Below are 23,034 nucleotides of genomic sequence, written 5' to 3' on the forward strand. Positions count from 1 at the left end.
GACAATCTTGTCTCATACCTTGAGAGTGACTAGCTTTTTATACTCCATTTAATTTCTTGCAGATTTCACTGGAGACATTTTCTTTATTGACAATATGTGCATTTTGTCTTTTTGGGAACAAAGAGGAAATCAGGATAGAGGGACAATCATGACGGTGGAGTTGAAACCAAGATTTCAGTGAATTGGCTTGAGGGCAGGATGACCTACTCCTCCATGCGATGCAAATATTGGTTGGATTTATGATGGTTGTGCAATATTTCATGGATCGTTTCTTTATGAGCTTTCATACAACGTCGGGGTCCAATACTGGAAGGAAAACGATTCAAGATCGTCGTATTAATAGGTGCTGATTGATGTAGCAATTAGCAACATTTCTGCATTATTTGGCTTGCATTTTGTGCGATTGATCTTTACTTCATCGTTTGAACTAGACCGTTAGCAAGAAATTGGGCCTTAGCTATTGCCGATAAATCGAGATAGTAACCAAAACAAAAAAGAACTCGTTAAGACGGAGAGGCGTGGCAACAGGCAGAGTGGGCGCGCATTCGGCGGGAGAAGTGTCGTGGGGAAGGGGCACAGGAGGAAGAGCAATCGGCGTGGTGAGATGACTAGTGGGGGAGGTAATGGGCGAGGTGGGGCGTGGGAGAAAGAGGGACGCACCGAGCGGGACGGAGTAAAGGAAGGGCCTCTCCGCGCTGTATCGCTAAATAAATAAGGCGACTGGTGGGGGTGGGGGAAGATGAGCAGAATAAGCACCACTTTAGGCCTTGTAAAACAGTAGGCCCGAGAGCCCTAGCCAGTAGTAAACTAGATCGCCGGAATCGTGCACCTTACCCAATTGTCGGCCTGAATTACTATGGGAGTATCAGGTGGTGGCACCGTGTCCGTCCGTCTCTCCGTCAAGCCTACTCCCTTTTCCCCCCCCGACCCGCACACCAAGCAGCCAAGCCGTCGGTCACCGTCCGCCGCGCATGCGCATTGCCCATTGGCGGCCGACAACTGAGGGTGAGCTGCCTGCTGTTCCACACAAATCCGTCGCCACCGATCCGACTTCGCCTAACCACCCCCCCCCCGCACACACCCACCTCAGTGGGCCGCCAACTTTAAAAACTTCGATAATACTGCATGTCGCGATTACATTGCGTGATGTCACTGGGTCAAAGGGTAACGACATGATCAATTAACCCCCACCCCCATGGTGTCTTTGCACAGTGACATTAGTCTGTGGTGAAGCAACAGCCGCAGTTTTGCTGTAAACTGATGGTCGCTTATTAATGCGGGGAAATGGAAAACAGAAATATAATAAAAACTCCAATTGTATTTGGCGACGTCACCAGCAAGTATCCCCAGCCGCGGCTCAAGCTGTAGGATGAATATGATTGATTACTGAATAGCCCAATCACAGTCAGGGATTGCCCTGTCCTCTCTTGATTAGGACGTCAATCGGTAGGAATGCACCGGTAAGATTGAGCCGAGGAGACGGGACATCCGGTGGATGTCTCCGCCCATATAAGAGCGCTGGCCCAGATAGAGTGGAGTAAGGTGAGTGAGGATCCGCTGAATGGGGGGCTGCCTGTGAGAAACAGTAGGAACTCGTCTTGTATGTAGCCGGAGTTGCTTTATAACTGGTTATGTGAGATCGTATGCTGTAGCAAATCCGTAGTCAGTGTGCTGACGAGCACCCGTAGCATCCGGATAGTTCGGCCTCCGGGCGCGGAGCTGCTGCCTGTTTGCTAGAGAGATGGTTCTCTGTATGCATAGTGTGGGAGCCACTTCTCATGGCCAGAGATGGAGGTGTTGGGTTAAGATCCAGCCCAATCCTGGTTAATTGACTCCGGTGCAGTACTGCGGGGGAACTGCATAGCCGGAAGTGCGAAAACCAGGCCTTGCTTAGATCGTTAGGTGGGTGGATGGGTGGAAGCTAGTGGTGCAGGGCATTACTCTTACAAGATCAGGCGACTCCTCCGTGATTTTCGTCCTTTAGCGTTATTACATAAGTATTCCGGTTATTAATTTTCACATTATGATTTAGTGGAAATTTTGTGTGCAGGTCGCCGAACAAAATTTCTTGTTGGCTTCGGCTTTTGGATGCTTAGATCTTAACAAAAGAGACAACTTGAGCTGTACACTCCTCTTTGTAACTAAGTGATTGACGTGTTTTACAGGTTGTGGTCAAATCAGTGTTGCCCATGAAAAGATAATGGTGTGTGGGGGGGATTATTTGAGAGGAAATACTTTTTCACGCAGGCATTGTTTGGAATCTGTTATGCACTACCTGAGGGAATGGTAGGTACACTTCACATAAGCCTCTGGTTTTCTCCATCACTGTTAAGAGAAGTGTTTCCTGCTACATCTCCCATCTATGCTGCTTATAATCCTGAATATTTCAGTGGAGCTTTTTTTTAGAATAATAACCCTAGATTTTTTTGGCTATCCCAAAAAGTTCCTACAATGTGTGCAGTCTTGGCAGAAAAATGTATTTTCTCTACAGGGTTGCCATTCCAGAAGGAGGAGTAACTATTACCTTTGTTACTTGAGCTGGCTACCTTCTGCCCATCAGTCATAGACATAGAAAGAAACAACTCGGAAACATTTGTGATGTATCTGGATGGAATGCTCTCAACCATCTTCACGTCAGTAACATCGAGGGAAATGTTGTGTACTCTGATCTCCTCTCCCACTTCCTGAAGTCAATGAAGTTTTTCTGTTTTGCTGACGTTGAGGGAAATGTGGTTGTCTTAGCACTCTTTCCTATACTCCATCTCCTTATTTGATGATCTAGCACATCATGGTGATCACCTCTGCAGATTTGTTGGTGGAGTTGGTGCAGAATCTGGCCGCACAGTCATTGGAAGTAATGTAGGGGACTGAGAGCATACCCTAGTTGGACACCAGTTCTGAGGATAAACATGGCAGAAGTTTTGCTGCTTATTCACATGATTTAAATTTAGCTTTGGTGATGATGGAAGCGGACTGGGATGCATGATCCACTTGGTGTTAGTGATAATACTTGTATTTACTGGGTCAATGTAGATCACTCAGTCAGAGCTGGGAGAGTTTATAATGGAGGAATTATGACAGCAATTAAACTAATACTGGGGTGTTTCTTCACAGAAGATGAAATGTATTATTCTGGAAATGCTAGGGAGCGAAGGGTTTTTTAAAAAGAAACATTAAACAAATTTGTATGAATAATATTGGAGAAATTAGTAAAACCAAAAGCTGATTAATTCCCTGAGCCAAGAATTTTGAAACAAAATAGAAAATGCCAAAAAATGCCCAGCAGTCGCAACACCTGTGTACCAAACATCAAATTTGGTCTTTCAGGTCAATGATCCCACTTTGGAACTGAGACTCGTATGTACTGAGTCTCACTTTTGTAAATGGGAATGTCCTTGAAACTGCCTTTTCCCTTTAGATTGAACATTGACATTGTTTGTGATCTTCATTTTGGTGGTTGGGATAGTTATTGTCTTGTGGTCAGCTCTGTGTTAAACATCAGCTTTTGTGGTTCATGAGCCCCATTCTGGTGTGGCTGTCTCCAGTATAGTTGGGGATTCCTAATGGAACACTGTCTTAGGTGCATTGCATTATTTATTCATGTGAGTTTGTGTGGGGAGTGGACTGGGGTGAAGACATTAACATCAGATATAACATCTGGGTTGCCTGGTACTTCGAATGGTTGATGTGGAGCCTGCGTGTGACGACCTCCCTCCACTGGGTCTCCTCCTTGGTTATCCAATCAGTTGTCCCATCCTACACCCACACATGGGAGGGGGGGAGCTGCAACCAGAAGCAGACTTTGATGTTTTGTTTTGTCACTCCTCAAATGTTTCTTCTGGAAACTGCACTACGGGAATATTAACAGTGGGTAATTAAGCTACAGCAGGAACTCCCAGCAGAAGTCCAGGTGAGTACAGTGAGAATGTGCAAACTGCACAAGGCTTGGAGCTATGAGGCAGCAGCACTAACTGCTGCACTTCCATGCCCTGAATTGAAGGAAGTCATCATCCAGAAATAACCCTGTCAGTAAGCAAACATGGGTTTCAAAGATGAGGATGTTTACAACTCAGTTTTATCAATGGTGATCAACTGGGTCCAAGAAGTTCAAACTAAATTTATTATCAAAGTACATATATGCCACCATATACAACCCTGCGATTCATTTTCTTGTTGGAAAATCAATAAATCCGATAACCATAATATAATCAATGAAAGGCCACACCAACTGGATGGAGAACCAGAGTGCAGAAGACAACAAACTGCAAATACAAAATAATATCGTGGTCATGAGACGAAAAGTCCATAGGTTGACGGGGCAATTCAGTGATTGGGTGAGTGAAGTTATCCACTTGGTTCAAAAGCCTGAGCGTTGAGGGGTAATAAGTGTTCCTGAACCTGGTGGTGTGACTCCTGAGGCTCCTGTACCACCTTCCTGATGGCAGCAGTGAGAAGAGAGCATGTCCTGGGTGGTGGGAGTCCTGATGCTGGATGCTGCTTTCCTGCGGCGATGTTTCATGTGTAATTGTGCTCAATGGTGGGGAGGTTTTTGGTGTTTCTATATCAGGCTGTGATGCAGCCAGTTAATATATTCTCCACTACACACCTGTGAAAGTTTGTCAAAGGTTTAGATGTTGTGCTGAATCTTCACAAACTCCTAAGGAAGTAGAAGAGCTGCTGTGCTTTCTTCATAATTGCACTTGCATGCTGGACCCTGTACAGGTCCTCTGAAGGAGGAATTTAGAGTTGCTGACCTCTCCACCTCTGATCCTCCGAACTGTGTTCAATGAGATACTTCCCAATTAAATGACATAATAGTTCTTCATTGTTAAACTACCATTCATTCAAGTACTAGTGTTACTTTTTAGATCTATGATATAACTGCTGAAATTGCTAAAGCACAAACATTGGGTCAAGTAGATCCCCCTAAAACCCTTTAACTTTAAGGATCTTTATTGAAAGTGAGAAAGCATGCCTTAGTAAATCAAGTGCTCATCTAGACATTTATTAAATACCTTTGTACCTTCCTCTACTGCCTCAAGCAGTGAGTTCCACATTCCAGCAATTGTCTTTGAAAAGGTTTTATCAGATCCCTCTAAATATCTCAGTCCTTAATTTTCATCTATTACTAAACAGCTCCATTACTATTAACTCATCTATATAAAGTGCCTCATGAAAGTATTCAGCCCCAACCCTTTTTTTCCCCAACATAAATGGGTATTACAACCAGGGATTTTGATAAATATAACTGAGAATTTTTATTTGTGAATCTCATGCTCCCTTATTCACAGTAAAGCCCTAAAAACAGGGACAATTGTAAAGCATGAAAAACTAAAAATTCAAAAACTGAAATGTCAATACTTCAAAAGTATTCATCTGCTTTCGCTCAGTGCTTAGTTGAATCACCTCTTGCAGTTATTACAAGCAGTAGTCTTTTTCGATAAGTATCTATTAACTTTGGACAAAGTGATGGAGCAAGATTTGTACATTCCTCCTTGCAAAATTGCTCAGGCTGTGTCAGATTAGTTGGGGAGTGGTGGTGAACAGCAATCTTAAGGAAGTTCTTGCTAGAGATGTACGGTCAGGTTAAGTCAAGACTCTGACTGGCCCGCTCAGTGAAATCAAATTCCTTCATTGAAACCACTCCATGTTTGCTCTGACAGTGTGCCTTGGATCATTATTCTGCTGAAGGACAAACTTCCTCCCCAGTTTAAGCTTTCTGGTGGAAGCTAGCAGGTTATTATCCAGGATCTCTCTGTATTTAGCATCAATCCTGACCAAATCTTCAGTCCCTGCTGCTGCAAAGCATTCCCATAGCATGATGCTACCTCCACCACTCTTTACTGTAGGTAGTGGTCACCAACCTTTTTAAGCCCAAGATCCCCTACCTCGGCCTTAGTGAAAGGCAAGATCGACCCCAGATCGATTAGTTACATGCATGTGCACCGGGGCAGAAAAGACTGGAAGTAGAAATAATGTATAAACACCAGGGGTACCCACCCTTTTTTGCACTGCGGGCCGGTTTAATATTGACAATATTCTTGCGGACCGGCCGATGGGGGGGGGGGCGGGGGGGTGATGTTAAACACGACCGGAATACAGCGATAATCGAAGCAGGTTCCTTATGTCCAGTCTATTCTGCAATTTAGTTTTCGTGGCTCTCAGCACTTAGCTGCTGTCCCGCTTGCTCACTTTTTTCCACTCAAAAAAACTCAACAGGTTTGTCTTTAAGTGCAGGGTGCTTGTACTCAGGGCCAGAGGTCGCCGTGGCGGTCGCAGTCTGGAGAGAGCGACTGACCGAGCGAGGAGTACGACAGGGCATGTACCCGCCTTGTAGGATCTATCGGCTGACAAAAGTTTGCTTTTAGTAGATCACAGCGAGGTAGCTGCTTTGCTACTTACGAAACCCTGCGCCCATATTAGGTCGCCTGCAAATATTTTAGCACCGGGTTCCTCAAAAACATTTGGTGTGCTAAACAGGTTTAGAGGCGGCGCCTATCTGTCCGCGCTCCAGGCCAGTAGCAACGGTATTTCCCAGCAGCTGATTACCCAAGGCCAACCAGTGATCACTGCGTTTAGGCGACTGATGACCTCGCGTGGGTTCAAGTTCAACAGTGGGCGTGACAGGGAATGAGGAAAGTTGCAGCTGATTCATATTGTTTCCTCACGATCCGGTGGTTGGGGACCACTGAATTACACTGCGTAGTGCGGGGGAGCTACAGGCATGCACACTGGGCAGAAAGAACAGAACTAAAACCCCACAACCCGGAAACAATCTCTCAACAGTATTTGTGTATTTTTTTTTTTTTTCGGGATCTACTAGGAAAACCTCAAAGATTGACCAGTCGATCGCGATCAACAGGTTGACGACCACTACAGTAGGGATAGTGGTACCTGGCTGATGTGCAGTATTAGATTTACACCACATATGCTGCTTAGTGTTGAGGCCACAAAGTTCCACTTCAGTCTCATCCAACCACAAGACCTTCTTCAACATCTTCTAAGTGGTACTTTGGAAGTCTTTATGGGCAAGGATATGCTTTTTTTTTTTAGCCACTCTTCCATAAATACCCTTTTGATGCAAGGCCTTAGAGATTGTGTAGCCATGAGCTTCATCTCCAGTTGCAGCCACGGACTTCTGCAGCTCACTCAGAGTAGCCTCTCTTACAATTGCCATTCTTTTCCACTGACTAAGTTTAGAGGTGCGGCCTGACCTAGGCAGCATAACTGTAGTTTCATATTTTTTCCACTTTTTCACAACAGACTGCACTGAGTTCCAAGGTATGTTCAGTGCCTTTCTGATGGTCTTGTACCCTTCCCCAGATTAGTGTTTCTCTAATATCATTTCCCTGACTTGCCTTGAATTCTTTTTTTTGTCTTCATTTTGGTTTGGTTTGTTGAAAATCTACCATAATGTTGAATCTTACAGAGAGAGAGGTATTTATTTGTATGAATTCATTGAAAACTGGTAATCTTCCAATTTTCTACAGTACATCAACAAATTGGGTGAGTTTGTAAGGTAATAATGTATATTGCACCTGAGGAAAGTTAGCGTACAAATTATGAAGGGGATGAATACTTCTTCAGCCTCACAATTTTGGTTTTTAATTTTTAGTAAATTGCTGACAGGTGTTGGGATTTTTCTTCTGATTTGACATGATGCACAATTATGCATGATTAGCTCAAAAAATCCTACTTCAATGTCTTTTAAATTTAGAAAATAAGACAATAAAATGTGAAAACAGTTGTGGGGGCTGAATACTCTTTCAAGACACTGCCTCTCATCATTCTGTGCATCTATCAGGTTCCCCCATTCCCATGAACTTCCTCTTGCCCAAGGAAAAGCTCTATCCCAGGCAACATCCTGGTGAATCCCATCTGCATCCTTTCCATTACAATCATGTCCTTCCCATAGTGTGATCCCCAGAACTATGCCTAATACTCCAACTGTAGCCTAACTAATATTTTATAGCCTCCGTACTATTGTATGCCTTGGCCAGTGAAGGCAAGAGTCCCATATAGCGTCTTCACTACCTTGTCCACCTGTGGTTCCACCCTCAAGGGTCATTGGTCTTGTAAGCCAAAGTCACTATGTTCTTCAAAATTGCTTAGGGCCCTACCCTGTACTGATTGTGTATTTTATATTTTATTAATCCTCTCAAGGTGTATCAGGATTAAATTCCACCTACCATTTCATGACCCATCTTGCCAATTGATTGATATCATCGATAGCCTATAATTATTCTCCTCATCATTAACTGCATCATTTTTTTGTCATATGCAAATTTACTTGTATCCTTCATTTATGTCCAAATCATTAATGTATATCTGGAATCACAAGGAGCCCAGACAAATTTCTAATCACACAAATAACCCTCCATCCTACCTCCTGTTACCAACCCAATTTTGGATCCAATTTGCCTAAATTCCTTTGATCTTACAGTCTCTATCTTTTTGGACCAGTCTCCCATGCTTGTTAAACACCATGATGAAAACCACATCAATGGCACTCGGGTACATTTATTACTGTGAATTCTAAGGAATCTATACTCAAGTATGCGACCTTCCATACCTGGCCCTTAATCCTAATCCAATGATATTTATGCAGCCTCTAATACCTGATTTGTAGCTCTCAGTTTATGCAGCACACCCAGCAGGATTAACACTGAAATTGTATGAAGTTTTCAAGCACTATAGTTGTAGTTCCTGTTCAATTGGAAGAGATTTCAGAACTGGTCCAGAATGTGCTGCAGACATTTAACATTGTGAAAAGCCCTTAAAATGCACAATGAAAACCTGGTTAGTTTGGAAGGTCACTGGCATCCATGCTTTCGAATATGACTTACTGTAGTTTTTATTGCAAATAACACAACAAGAGAATTAATTATGTGTGTGTACACGCCTCAAATAGCTTGTCATTGCAAGCATAATTTGTTGCACTTTCATCAAGTTCATGTCGCTGTTACATCTCTGAGTGGAAAAATAACTGAATTTTCAGTGGTCGCTATTTGTCACGGAAACAGTTATCAATATATTCACAATTTTTCCTCGTCAAATTGTGACCACTGAAAATTCTAGATATTGTAACATTCTGGAAAAGATAGTACTGGAGTCAGAGCCATGAGCATGGAAACAGGGCCTTCCTGGTCATAACATGTACTACAATAATGAATTTCTAGCCACTAATCTTTTCCTTCATTTTGGTTTTCTCATGCCTCCAGCTCATCAATTACCCTGCTGAATTTTCTCATATGAGGCAAATCCAATTTTATTTAGATCATCTTACAGTTCTGTCCCATCTGATCCTTCCTGAAACATACAATATTTTCTGTTTGTTTTCTCTGCTTGCTATTTGTGCATTTTCCCAATTATTTTATGCTGGTATCCATCTCCTTGCTGAGGCAGCATTATTCTGTATTTACCTATTTACAGTTGCAAGAAAAAGTTTGTGAACCCTTTGCAATTACCTGGTTTTCTGAATTAATTACTCAAAATGTGGTCTGATCCTCATCTAAGTCACAATTAATAAACAAACACAATCTGCCTAAACTAATAACCCACAACAATTGTAATTTTCATGTCTTTATTGAACACATTGTTCAATCATTCACAGTCCAGGCTAGAAAAATTATGAGAACCCTTGTATTTAATGACTGATAGAACCTTCTTTAGAGCAATAACCTCCAAATAATTTCTGTAGCTGCTGATCAGACTTGCATAACGGCAAAGAGGAATTTTAGACCACTCCTCCCTACAAAACTGTTTCAGTTCATCACTATTTCTGGGGTACCTTCATGAACAGTCCTCATCAGGTCATGCCACGGCAACTCAATTAAGTTAAGATATGGACCCTGATTTGGCCATTCCAAAGCACAATGTTCTTTTTAAACCATTCTGTTGTTGATTTACTCTTGTGTTTTGGATCATTGTCTTGTTGCATCATCCAACTTCTATTAAGCTTCAGGTGACAGTCTACTCACTTGACATTCTCCTGTAAAATATCTTGATACAATTATTGAGGGAACAAAGAATTCAAAATTGTAAGCTGTCCAGGCCCTGAGGCAGCAAAGCAGCCCCAAACCATGATGCTGCTTCCACCAGGCTTCACAGTTGGGATGAGGTTTTGGTGTTGGTGTAAAGCACCCTTTTTCCTCCAGAGGAAAAACAGCTCTTCTGCCAAAAATGTCAACTTCTGTCTCATCTGTAAACAGAACACTGACCCAGAAGCATTGTAGAGCATCCAGGTGGTCTTTATCAAACTTGAGACATGCAGCATGTTTTTTTGGAGAGCAGTGGTTTCCTCCATGGTGTTTTTCCATGAGCACCATTCTTGTTCAATGTTTTTTCTTATAGTGGACACATGAACAGAGACTTTAGCACGTTCTAGAGATTTCTGCAAGCCTTTTGCTGTTATCCTAGGGTTCTTTTTCACCTTCAGCATTGTACATTGTGCTCTTGGTGTGATCTTTGCAGGACACCCACTGCTAGGGAGAGTAGCAACAGTACTGAGTTTCCTCCATTTGTAGAGAATTTCTCTTTCTGTGAACTGATGAACACTCAGATCTTTAGAAATGCTTTTGTGGCCTTTTCCAGCTTTGTGTATCTCTATAATTCTTCTTTAAAGGTCTTCTGAAAGTTGTTTTGATTTAGGCATTGTGCAGATAAACAGATCTTTCTTGAGAAGAGCATGCTCTGTCAGGAATCTGACTGTGTGTCTTTTTTATAGGGCAGGGCACCTCTACAATCCATAGCTCTAATCTCATCTCATTAACTCTAAATAGCTTTTATAGAAGGCATTACCCCAGAGGTTCACATACTATTTTGAACCTAGGCAATGATTGTTTAAATAGTGTACTCACCATTGACGAGAAATACAATTTTTTTGTGTAGTTAGTTTAGGCAGATTGTGTTTGTCTATTATTGTGACTTAGATGAAGATCAGATCCGTTTTATGAGTAAATTCAGAAAACCAGGTAATTGCAAAGGGTTCGCAATCTTTTTCTTGCAACTGTATGTACTTATTCAGAAGGGTTGGCAACAAAGATAGCTTGTGCTTGGGTTGGGTAGAATAATTCTATTTCCATGTCCTGAGAAACAAGAAATTGATATCATTTGTAAAATCTACCAGATGTTTACCTCCTGTAATGCATTGGTCTCTCACTGAGAGCATAATTGCAAGGCAGTCTACCAGCTTATTGGCACATTGTGTGAGATAGTTTGATGAATGTCTGTTTTTGAGTGAATGGCAGTGTGCTATTGTGGAATTTGGGAAGCACAATATGTTCCTGATCTTTTAGTTTTAAACAGGGAATAGAAAGACAGCAATGTAATCTGCTGTTGATGTCTGACCAGTAAATTATTTTGCATGGTGTAATTATGCGTTTTCTTCCTGAAGGATTTATAATGATGTTCTGTTTTATATTAGAGCTCCTAATGGAAGTGTCTGTTTAGTGACAATCCAGCTTTTCCATGTCATTTTTGGTAAGTGCAGTTTCATTTCAGTTCATGCATTTATCTCATTCCTTATTTGTTTCAATACCCAACCATCACCTAACATTGAATCAACAGCACAGAAATGGATTCTCATTCATGCTGACTGATGCCTGTCTATGCTGTTCAATTTGTCTACATTATTCCCATAACTTTTTATGCCTTTACTATCAAAGAACCTGTCCAAAGCGATTTTTAACTATTATAATTGTGTATGCTCCACCATCTACTGTAAGTATATTTATAGTTATAATAGGAAAATGAAATGTATGCAACCTTTGGATGTCTTCTCAGTAGGACCAATAATAACTGGGAGCAAGGGGTCAACTGAATCAGAATTGGGTTTATTGTCACCGGCAGGTGTCATGAAATTTGTTAACTTAGCAGCAGCATTACATTATAATATAGAAGTAAATAAATCTATTACAGTAAACCCTTGCTGAGGCAGAAGTTTATTCTGGCCATGACCAACCTCTCAAAGCATTTCATCACCACAGATGTGAGTGCTACTGGTTGATAATCATTGCAGCAGCTCACACAACTCTTCTTAGGCACTGGTGTAACTGTTGCCTTTTTAAAGCAGGTGAAAGCTTCCAACCAAGGTTGAAAATATCCTTGAATACTCCCACCAGTTGGTTGGCACAAGTTTTCAGAACCTTACCACGTACTCCCTTGCAGCAAGGTCACTCTCCATAAAGTCAGCCTAACATCAGCTTCTGAGACAGAGATCACGGCGTCACTGGGTGCAGCAGGGATCCTTTTAATTGTAGTGGTAGTTTCCTTTTCAAAGTGGGCATAGAACCTAGAGCAATAAATTTAATGGAATCATAATTTTTGTAAGCTAAACCAGTGTAGAGATTTAAGGTGACTGAAAGCTGACTATGCTTGTGGACTGACTATTTTTGAGGAATGTTCTGGCAGTGTTTCAAAGTATCAGAGAGCGAGAGCATTCCACACAACCAAAAGAGTTCTGCATAGTTCTACACAAAGCCATACCTGGGGTTTCTGTCTGAAACATTGACTGTTTTCCATAGATGCTGCCTGGCCTGCTGAGGTTCTTCAGCATTTTCTGTGTGTTGCTTGGATTTCCAGTGTCTGCTGATTTTTTTTTGTCTTTGTGTCACTTATTGGATTTTTTTTAATGATAACAAGAAAAGAAAAACAATCCCAAATTCCTCTCTGTCCATGTTCATTACTTTGGCACAAAGTCCTCCAAATACTTAAGCTCAATGAATTGTCCTTCATGATAAGATACCTATTCCTTGAATTTGTGGCAGTCTCCTTCATTGTGGAGTATGGTATTTGTTGAGTCATTGCCTTTGCCTTTTCTGGTGAGGAGGGTGGTGTTAATCTTCATTGACCTTCTGATCCACTTTGCAGGCACGTTTTCAGCATCCTCATGGTAGTAGTATGCCTGTTGGTCATTACGTGCTATTTGCTCATCAGTTTCTGATTTTGTTGTTTGTGTCTTAAGAGCAGGGAAAGCCTTGCAAAAGACTACAGAGCATATGGCAAAATGTTAATGGTTTTTTTTTTAACACTTTCACTTTTGTGGAATTGCTGGCCTAGCGGTGGGTGTCTGAAAAGCTGAGTGTCGAGAGCCTGCAGGACGTGGGACTGTTTGGTGGTAAGTTACTGCATCATTGCTGTCAATCACAAATTTACATTTCAGAAAACTGAGGTAGGTGTTGGTGGATGGGTTGGTTGAATCATATCTAAGATATCAATAGTATTTTACTTGACTGCTTCTCTCTGTCTTACCACTTTCTTCATATCTGTGTTCTTGATGTCATTGAGCCATGATAAGCCTTTGCTATTGGCTGATTGGAGGTGATGGTTCTGATGCCCCCTTAACTGGCATTCTGAATGCATTTATTTTTCCACTTAAGAGGCTGGTTTCCTCGCTAATGTCTGGTGAACACATATAGCTAAAATAGTCAATAAGTTAATGCAGCATAACCATCATCATCCAAAGGAAATTAAAGGGACCAACGATGTTCTTATCCCAAGGGTGGCTCAAGGCATCAACACAGAATAATAGCATGCATATTCTAACCTCATCGTGTGTGGATGGAAAATCCTTGTGGATTGCTATTTTTACCTTATTTTGAGTACAATTACCATTCCATTCCATGTACACACTGTTGATTTGGACCTTATTCTGTTAGGGTTAAAGATTTGGATGCAAATCTTTATGATTGGAAGTTTACGGTTCTCAACATCTGAAAGCTTCCAGCATTTTCCTTTTCAGCCTCAGATGTTAAATGTTTATTTTATTATTAAGCTAGCTGGCATACTTGGTATTCTTTGTGTTCTGTCGGCAATCACAGTGCTTGCATTTATTTCCATGCAGTTGGGTTTTGTAACATTTCTTGTAAATGAAATAAAATCTCACTTCAATATATAATTATTCTGTGAATAATATAATTAGGGTGTTAAAATTATGTTATTTAACTAAAGTTATCACTAAAAACATAGTGAAAATATGCATACAAAATTACATTTAATATGGTTTTCTTTAGCAGGTATGTTCAGTACCTATACACAATGTGTAAATTTACTTAATTTCACTGTTAAAAGTTCTCCAGAATGTACTATATTTCATTACTTGGAATCCGAGTAAAAATGTATAGATTATTTTTATCTCCAGGTCTGAAGCAACCAACATGTAGCTGACAGTGGGGAAAAGCTTGAGTTCTGAGACCAAGGCTAATGGCATTTGGTGGTTGTCTTCGCATCATTAATGTTTATAGCAAAATAAGTTGAACAGAGATTTGAAGTTACTTGAATTGAAAAGGTAGATCATATGGAATAATTGACTTTCAAGGGATGAAGACATTTTCCCCATCAACATTACCAGTTATTATACTGGTGAATCACGATTCCTGATTAACATGATTGGAGCTGCTTCTTTTAGTTCCAAGATTACGTGATAGTACACTAGGTGTCAATAGAGTTTTAAAAAATTCAACAAGAAAATGTACCACTTCATCACTGTATGTCACACTGTCAGTAGATTTATATTGCAAAAGTTGTCCAAGAAGCTTGGAAAGAAAGTATTTTGTTTCATGGCCTGCCTTGCATCATTTTCTTGGGGCTATATAGCTCCTTCATGCAAATATTGGCCATTCATAGTATTGTGCAACATTTGGGAAAACAGCTTGCGTCGGATCAGAATGAAGTAATGTAACAGTTTGCATAAATCTTTCATCAAAATTCTTCCTGCTGACTCTTTGTGTTTAAGTTCCACATTTCCTAATTTGAGTCAATTCATCTGCTTTAGAACCTCATGGGAGCATTAGATGAAAAATCTCCAGCTAGCATTGAAGTAACACCTTCCAGTTATTATTGTGTCTAAGATCTTGCAGCATTGAATCTAATACTTAAGTGACAACTTTGTGCATTCATCACAGACAGAAAGTTTAAAATCTTTTGCCGTTCTCTGAACAATTTTATCTATTGGAATCCCCACATTTCTAAGGAGAGTTTAAAAGATAAACACACACTTTTCAATGGGGAATATTAAAATTAGGCCCTCTTTGGGAACCCTTCACAGCCCAATGGAGTTTTTTGAAAAATCTAGTGCACATCGTTATCTAACTTGCATGCAAAATTCCCGATTTCTAAGCTGTTTCATTACTGACATTCTATTTTATCAACACATCTTTGTATATGCTGATGCTATCTCAGAGTTGTGAATATTGTTGTAATGATCTGCTGACAATTTTTTCACAATGTTTTTGCATCAACATTGGTTGCAAGAGGGCAAGTAAAAAGAATGGATGAGCCTTGGATTGCCCTGGTGGGCTGAATGGCTTCAAAGTTAATAACTTGTTGGAGCTGCACTCATGGTGGCACATATTCCATCATTCTGATCTATGCCTTGAAGATGATGGAAAAACAATGACGTCGGTAGGGGACTTGCAGCAGGATACCCAGCCTCACTGAGGATATCAGTAGTCATTGGTGTCCTTATACAAGAAACAAGGTTGTCATGCAGGTTTAGCAAGCAGTTGAAAAGGCAAAAGGAATGTTTGCCTTTATTTAAAGTAGGATGTGGTATAATGTAAGTCTTGCCCCAGTGTTTTGGTGAGGCCGCACCTACAGCACTGATTACAGTTTTAAATTCTTTATGTAAGGAAATGTGTATTTGCCATAGAAAGATATATTTTCCAAAGTGCAGAGAAATTTCAGTGGGTTGATTTGAGAGTTAAAGAACTGACTGAGTAAAGGTTGAGAGGAATAGCTTAGAAAATGTGAAATGATCTCACTGAAGTGTAATATTTTAGGGTGATTGGGTGAATATCATGATATTTCATGATGGTTCTAGATTCTGATGGCATTCTCCAATCAGGGGGCAAAGTCTTTACTGGCCAATATGAACTATAAGCTAACAAACTTCCACAGCTATCTTGACTGCGTGTCCTCTCACCCTCCCCCTTCCTATAGGAATTCCATTCTTTTCTCCCAGTTTCCCCAGCTAAGATATCTGTTCTGATGATGAGAGTTTACACGTGAGTGTGTCTGAAATGTCTTCCTCTTTCATTAACTGGATTTTCTGCAATCATGGTTTACAGGGCTCTCCACCAACAAGAGCAAGGCTAAGGTTTCCCCTCTCTCACCTTCCAACACACTACCCTCTACACAGTGATAGTTTCCACCACCTTCATTAAGATTTCACCACTAGCCATATCTTCCCGTACTTTGTACTTACAGCATTATAAAGGGAAGTTCTAAGGCCTATACCTTCTATTTCATAATTTTGAGTGTTCCTGGAAGCAAGTCACATAATTTGTTGCCTTCACCAGGGGGTTTTGATACCTGGTTAAACAGACTGATGGATGAAGTTGGGTGATTATCACCAGGTGTTCTCTTGGCTATCTTTGTCTCTTGAGTAATTCATTTATAATCCATAGCTTTCAGCTTCTTAGCACTGGCTACAACAATCATCTGTCTCTGTGATCCTTGTTCTGGGTTTCCCCTCTTGCTTTTGTTTCTCTTTCATGAATGCTCATTGTAAAGCAATTCTTGCTTGCAATCTAAAAGTGATACAAGTTTTTCTCTTCCCACATGTAATGTGATTTACTTTTGATGCACACTGCAGTTCTGTGGGCAATCCCTTTTATTGTTTTATCCAAATTGCATTTGTACTTTATGTGGGGGGGGGGGGGGTAGCATCGTGATTTTTTTATTACAATGTGAATCTACTCTGTACCTCAATTTGTGACCAATGCTGTAAATTGAATTAAGTTACAATTATTCTGTGGTGATGATCATGCAATGTTTCATTTCTCATCAAGAATGTATTTAAGTGACAATAATATTTTAAATCTTCTGACACCTAAATCTCATTCTTCAGATGCCATCATTGTTGCATTAAAAGCAGTTTTATTCCTCTGAAAAATCTATAATTCTTGTATCTTGTGGCCTTGACTTGGACTGATGTCAGCTATGGTTAGGCTTGCCAGTTATTTTGCCCCAGTGTTAAAAATCAACTTTTAGTTTCTTTGCTTCAGAGCGGCCTCGAGCGGACTATCACAGGAAGGTGAGTACTCACCATGAGAAGGCTGATTGCATGTGAACCTTTGTGCAGTGTGGTATTTGACTCTGACTTCAGGAACCTGTTAAGTTTGTCCTGCTGCATGTCAGATATTTGCTGTAAAACATTTTACTTTGCTCACAGCAATTTCCTTTTTTGTTTCTGCATGGGGCAACTTTGTTACATTCAGCACAAAATATTAATGCACAATGAAAAAAGTGTAAGTGAAGTGAATTAGACGGATGATAGCTAGAAAAGGGGCATTCAGCCCAGTCCATCACCCTTGCATTCCTTTTCAACTTGCACTATCCAGATGTCTTTGCATTTATCTAACTTGCTCTCAAATGTTAATTACCTCTGGCAGCTTGTGTGGTGTAAGTTTTGAATACTCACCACACTAGCTGAAGAAATTTTTTCCTGAGTTCCTCTCTGGATTTGTTAGTGGCTGATTGATTGTCTTGTACTTGCAACCCCAGTTGTGGTCTCCTTGAGAGACCACGTCTTTAGACTTGTGCATTTGAGTTGCTACAGTTGTCTTTCTATAGAGAGGATTTTTTTTTTAAGCTACCAGTTGTTAGGCTTTTTCTAATGTGTATTTCTCAGTTCTAGCTATCATCCATGTAATTCACTTTACACTTTTCCATTGTGCATTAAGATTGTTGCTATATGTTGTCTCTAGGCAGTTCATAATCGCAGTACTAATTCCTCAATGCAAATACAAAACAGTTTAGTTGTAAGGTACCACATTTATAATGGTGGGGGGGGGGAGAGGAGATCATAGTGACTTAACTAAACAGCTAAAACTAAAAAAATTATCTCTGGTCTCACTCTCTCATTCTGTTGTATGTATGAAATGTCTCATGAGTCGTGGCTGATAATTCTCAGTGTTAGATTCCTTTACAAAGCTAACCTTCAGAATCCTACTTCTGGCTGTGTTTCTAAATCCTACATAATAGCTACATTTTGTACACATTTTTGCAGATGTTGGTAATCTGAACTAGAAAGAAAACAACTAGAAACGTTTAAAAGCTCAGACAACAGCATCTATGGAGAGAGCAACAGTTAACATTTGAAGTTGGAGTCCCTTTGTCAGAACTGGAAAAGCAAGAAAACATTTGTTTTAAGTTGCAAGAGGTTTGGATAAGACAAAAGGAATAGTCCATCAGAGAGTAAGATCAGGTTTGCCGTAGTTATGGAAGGGAAGAGGTGAAAGGACAGGTATTGCAAGGGGAAGTGTTGTCTCAAAAGTGTTGCATTTTCTTTCCTGACTGCAGACATTAGCAACTGCGACCTGGTAACTGGCATGAATAACAATGTCTCAGCCTGCAACTTTTTCAGAAATGCCTGAGCAACACTCAGCACCCTGAAGACAGGCCAGAGAAAGTGCAGCCACCTGATCTAAAAGTGGAATACGAGGAGCAGGAACAATTCACACTGCCTCACCTAAAGCTATTGAATAGCTTTCTAACTTTGATTTTGAAATATGACTGTTCCCCAATCATTTATATATTCAGCAATCTACTGATTGTAACAAAAATATTTAAAAATTTGTTCCTTGTTCTTATATGATTCAGCAGCCGGAGATATCCACAAACAAGTGATGCACTGTATGCATGTTAAGGTTATAAGAAATTACTTTATTAGAATTTATTAAAATAAAGAAAGAAAGAAGAATGGTTAATGAAATAGCAAATGAGACTAAATAATACTTATGAACTAATCACTAAGCCACGCCACACAATATACTACCGGGAAAAAAATGCAATGGTCTGACAGCTTTTCCAGTCTCTTTCCCTCTTGATGTCCTTGCCTCTTATCTCCAGCTCTTAGTTGCAACCCAGTCCAAGTGAAAATTCCCACTTGGACCAAAGAAATTGTCCCTTTTTATCTTTCAAGACTCCTTATTTTAATACTTTTCCAGACAAGCATGTTTTTCACCTTATCTACTCAAGGCTGTAGACTGGTACTCACACTAAGTTCTTCCCTTGTACTTTCTCAAAACATTCCACAGCCGACACTAATACCATTTTGTCTTACAAACCTGCATTTGTTGTGCTACACATTTTAGCACTTACCAAGGGGAAATCAAATTTAATTCTTTACACAGACAAAAGCTGTCTGTCATACCAAAACATGAGAAGTTAACCTCAATCTCTTAAGAGCACACTGTAAATGTTTTTATTGCTGAATTAGAATTATTTTAAAATCATTCTTGTATTTATTGCCTTGCAGTAGTTCCCATAGTAGCTTATGCTTAAACAATTTGTGGTCATACCCATTGTGTCCAAATCACTGTGCTGAGTTGGAACTCTCTTCATGAGGCTGACGTGGAAATGAGCACCACTTACTGATTTAGAAAACGATTAATTGTTTTTTGCTTGAATTTTTAATCCGTGAGTGAAGGCAGGAGAGGAAGTGCTCTAAAAGTGACTGATATCTTGAATAAATCCTTATTATTTCACTTTAATCACTCTGGGCCTGTTCATTGTACACCACTTGTGCTGGTGAGTCTTCTGTTCCTGTGCTGTTTGATATCATTAATCTGTTCCAAGCCCTTGCTGTGATTAGTTGCCTGGCTTTTCTGTAGCGTGAATTGATTAGTAATATCACTGACTTCGTAGTAGACTCCTTTGAACCCTTGTGCATGGATGCCGTTTGCTTGTTTCCTTGCTTCAGCTTCTTTATAGTGGTGGAAATTTGTTACTTACCTGTGACAAAATATACTCTTAAGTTTCTGAGTTACAGATATCTACAGTGCTGCAGAATGGTAGGCTAAGAGAGGAAGTGATATTTCAGAGGAGCAGCAGTCTCACACCTGTGCTTGCTTACCTAGTTGCTGGGCTTAACAGATCATCTGTCTGTCAGTACAAAAGAGGATGAAATGACATTTATATGGTTGGGGGGGGTGGGTAACATAATGAAAGGATTAGATAGAGTAGATAGATACTGTTGTCAAACTGATTTAATTCTTTTTCATTTGCGGGATGATCTTTTGATGTAATGATTCAGACTACCTTACTGCTTGCTAATGATGAACCATCTAAAAGCACAGCTTTCACCAAAGTACGAAGTCTGTGGAACGCACCTAGGGGTGGGAAAATCAAAAGGTCTATCAGAAATGGGCTTTAAGGGGCTTCAGAGGGTAAAAATCAACAGATAGGTGACCTTTTTATAAATAGCAGGGAGCAAGTTGATGTACTGTAAGTTGGAGAACATAGGAAAGTGGAACCACTTGACCTCTATCCCTTCTGTACTATTAAATTAGATCATGGCTGATCTCTTACTCCCACCCCCACACCAGTTTCCTGCATTGATCCCAAATACCTTCATATCCAAAAAAAATTGAGATTAGATATGAGCCTATTGAGTGTAGCTTGAATGCAAATCCACTGACTGGAACTTTCATAGAAGTTGAGAGGAGATTTTGAGGAAGCAGGCTGGTGTGTCAAATGCGATGTGTCAAACGTAACTACCACATTTAAAAATGATTACATAGGACAGTATAACACATGAACAGGCCTTTCGGCACACAATGTTGTGCTGAAACAATTAAATTAGTAATCAAATGGCCAAATAAACTAGTCCCTTCTGCCTGCATGATGTCCATATCCTTCCATTTCCCTCACATTCATGTGCCTGTCTAAACATCTCTTAAAAGTCACTAATGTATCTGCCTCTACCACCACCACCCCAGGCAGCACATTCCAGGCACCCACCAATCTCTTTTCTTAAAAAATAAATAAATAAAACTGCCCTCACAGCTCCTTTGAAGTTACCCCCCCCCCCCCACCCACCTTAAATGTGTATTTCAACCCTGGGGAAAACATGCTGTCTATTTACCTCAAAACAATGGACAACAAATTTTTTCAGAAGTGTTGCTTCCTCAGAATTTTTTTTGTTTAGGATGGACCACTTGAAGCAGAACAAAAATACAATTTTAGACTACTTGTATCATGTAAGAATTTGGAGAAACAAGAAATTGACTTTTGTTGAATATAATGCATTTAATTGCATAATGGTGCTGATACTTTGCAATAGTTTGACTAAACTAAAACTATTTTGTTGATGATTTTCATTTGTTCTCAGTGTCTGTGGCTTCTCGCATAAGTGTCCAACAATAATCAGCCAGCATTGATGGATTCCAGTTGCCCTGATACTGTTTCTCCATGACCACAATGTTCCGGTGAAACCTTTCACCATGCTCGACTCTGACAGTGCCAAGATTTGCAGGGAAAAAGTCTAAATGGGAATACAGAAAATGAATCTAGTGACATGTTTCACTTCATGGTTTTGTATGCTTGAAGCATGTTGTCGACCAGCTGCACATAGTTTGGTGCTCTGTAGTTGCCGAGAAAACTTTCAACAACGTCCTTAAATGCCTTCCATGCAATTTTCTCTGGGCCGAGACAAAGTCCTGATGAAGGGTCTCGGCCCGAAACGTCGACAATGCTTCTTCCTATAGATGCTGCCTGGCCTGCTGCGTTCTGCCAGCATTTTGTGTGTGTTGCTTGTATTTCCAGCATCTGCAGATTTCCTTGTGTTTGCTGTTAACCTGTGTAGCCACTTTCAAGGAGCTATGAACTTTAGACCCCAAGATCTCTCTGTTCATCAACACTGTTAACAGATGATGATGGTTCTTTGCCAGTCATCTACACTATCCACAACATCTTCGCATCATCTGCAAACTTACCCACATATCTACGTTTTCATCCAAGTCACTTATAGCAGAGGTCCTAGTATAGACCTCTGCAGAACACCACTAATCATAGACCTTCAGCTAGGATAAGTCTCTTCAACCATGACCCTTTATTGGCAAGCCAGTTCTGGACCCAAATGGCCAACTCACCATTGGCCCCATGCATCATAATCATCTGGTTGAACCTGCCATGTAGGACCTTGTCAAACACCTTACTAAAATCCATGTAGGCAACATCTACAGTTCTACCTTCATCAATCCCCTTCATCACCTTGTGAAAAAAACACAATAAAGTTAGTAAGATGCAACCTGCCATGCTGGTTCTCCCTATGCTCATAAATTCTATCTTTAAGAATTCTCTCCAGTAACTTCCCTACCATTGATGTGAGACTCACTGGTCTATAGTTTGCAAGATTATCCCTGGTTCCCTTCTTGAATAATAGAACATTAGCTATTCGCCTGTCCTCTGGGACCTTGCCTATGGCTAGAGAGGATACGAAGATAATTGGTCAAGAGCACAGCAATCTCTTCTGAACAGCAGTATTGAAACTGAAATATGTAGATATTGAAGTTCAAGGAGAAGGTGAGTTTTAGAGATTAGCAAAAGAGAATGGAGGAATTGGAGGCAATGAGATGTTGCCTGAATTTTGTGTTTAGTTTTGGTGATGAGAAGGATATAGGTTAGGGAGGTTAGTTTATGCTAAGGCCTAAGATTTTCCAAATGGTAACTCTGTTTTGAAAGTGTGTACTTGCTGCACAAGTAGATGAACTAGTAAATGAGCAGTAAAGAGAGTAGGAAAAGGTAGCTTATGATATGGAAATTTATATGTCTAGAGGAATTTTATTTAAAATAAATTGATCCTTGATCTTGGGTCTCTATCCATTAATTTTCTGTTATAATCAGTAAACAGTTGCACAAGATAAATGCAACCCTTGTGAACTTTGGAATATTGCACACCTAATGAAATAATTATGCGGGGCTTTAGAACTGTGGACATCTAGGCAGCTTTACTATTTATCACTGGGATCTAATTAAAAGCTTGACTGAATTTAAAACAAAATCTACTTGTACCATTAAACATTGATTTTAAAAGGTGATCTGGAGAACTTGAGGAATGTAAACATTATAAGATGCAAAAAACTTGTAGCTTTCATGGAAATCAAACTATCAATGTTTCGCCATAACCATCCATTTCTTCTTTCTCCAAAGTTATCTAATTGTACCATCTGTCTTCCATGTCCTTGTTCAGTAAAGCATTGAAAATGTTGCCTTTGTGGCTCACTGTCCAGAGACGGGTTCTTTCATTGT

The 23,034-nt window shown here is 40.2% G+C and overlaps 2 protein-coding genes across 6 annotated transcripts in view; one reads left to right on the plus strand and one right to left on the minus strand.

Moving 5' to 3' along the window:
• The window catches only part of ddx42 (DEAD (Asp-Glu-Ala-Asp) box helicase 42), a 70,279-nt gene extending 69,290 nt beyond the window's left edge, over positions 1–989 (minus strand). Inside the window, exon 1 of the mRNA XM_073070792.1 lies at positions 835–989. The gene's annotated coding sequence lies outside the window, so the exon portion shown is untranslated. The remainder of the gene's footprint in view (positions 1–834) is intronic.
• strada (STE20 related adaptor alpha) overlaps positions 533–23,034 on the plus strand; it is a 50,594-nt gene continuing 28,092 nt past the window's right edge. For 2 of the 5 annotated variants that reach the window (XM_073070795.1, XM_073070799.1), the window contains exons 1-4: positions 1,469–1,542; positions 11,426–11,481; positions 13,060–13,117; positions 17,007–17,035. In XM_073070795.1, coding sequence (XP_072926896.1) covers positions 11,470–11,481; positions 13,060–13,117; positions 17,007–17,035 — 99 coding nt within the window. In that variant the 5' untranslated portion in view covers positions 1,469–1,542; positions 11,426–11,469. Of the gene's footprint in view, positions 600–1,468; positions 1,543–11,425; positions 11,482–13,059; positions 13,118–17,006; positions 17,036–23,034 lie in introns of those variants that run through there. The other 3 variants (XM_073070796.1, XM_073070798.1, XM_073070797.1) reach the window with 3 other exon arrangements.

Source organism: Hemitrygon akajei, chromosome 18 (genome assembly GCF_048418815.1).
Source record: "Hemitrygon akajei chromosome 18, sHemAka1.3, whole genome shotgun sequence".
In the NCBI taxonomy this organism is placed as follows: Eukaryota; Metazoa; Chordata; class Chondrichthyes; order Myliobatiformes; family Dasyatidae; genus Hemitrygon; species Hemitrygon akajei.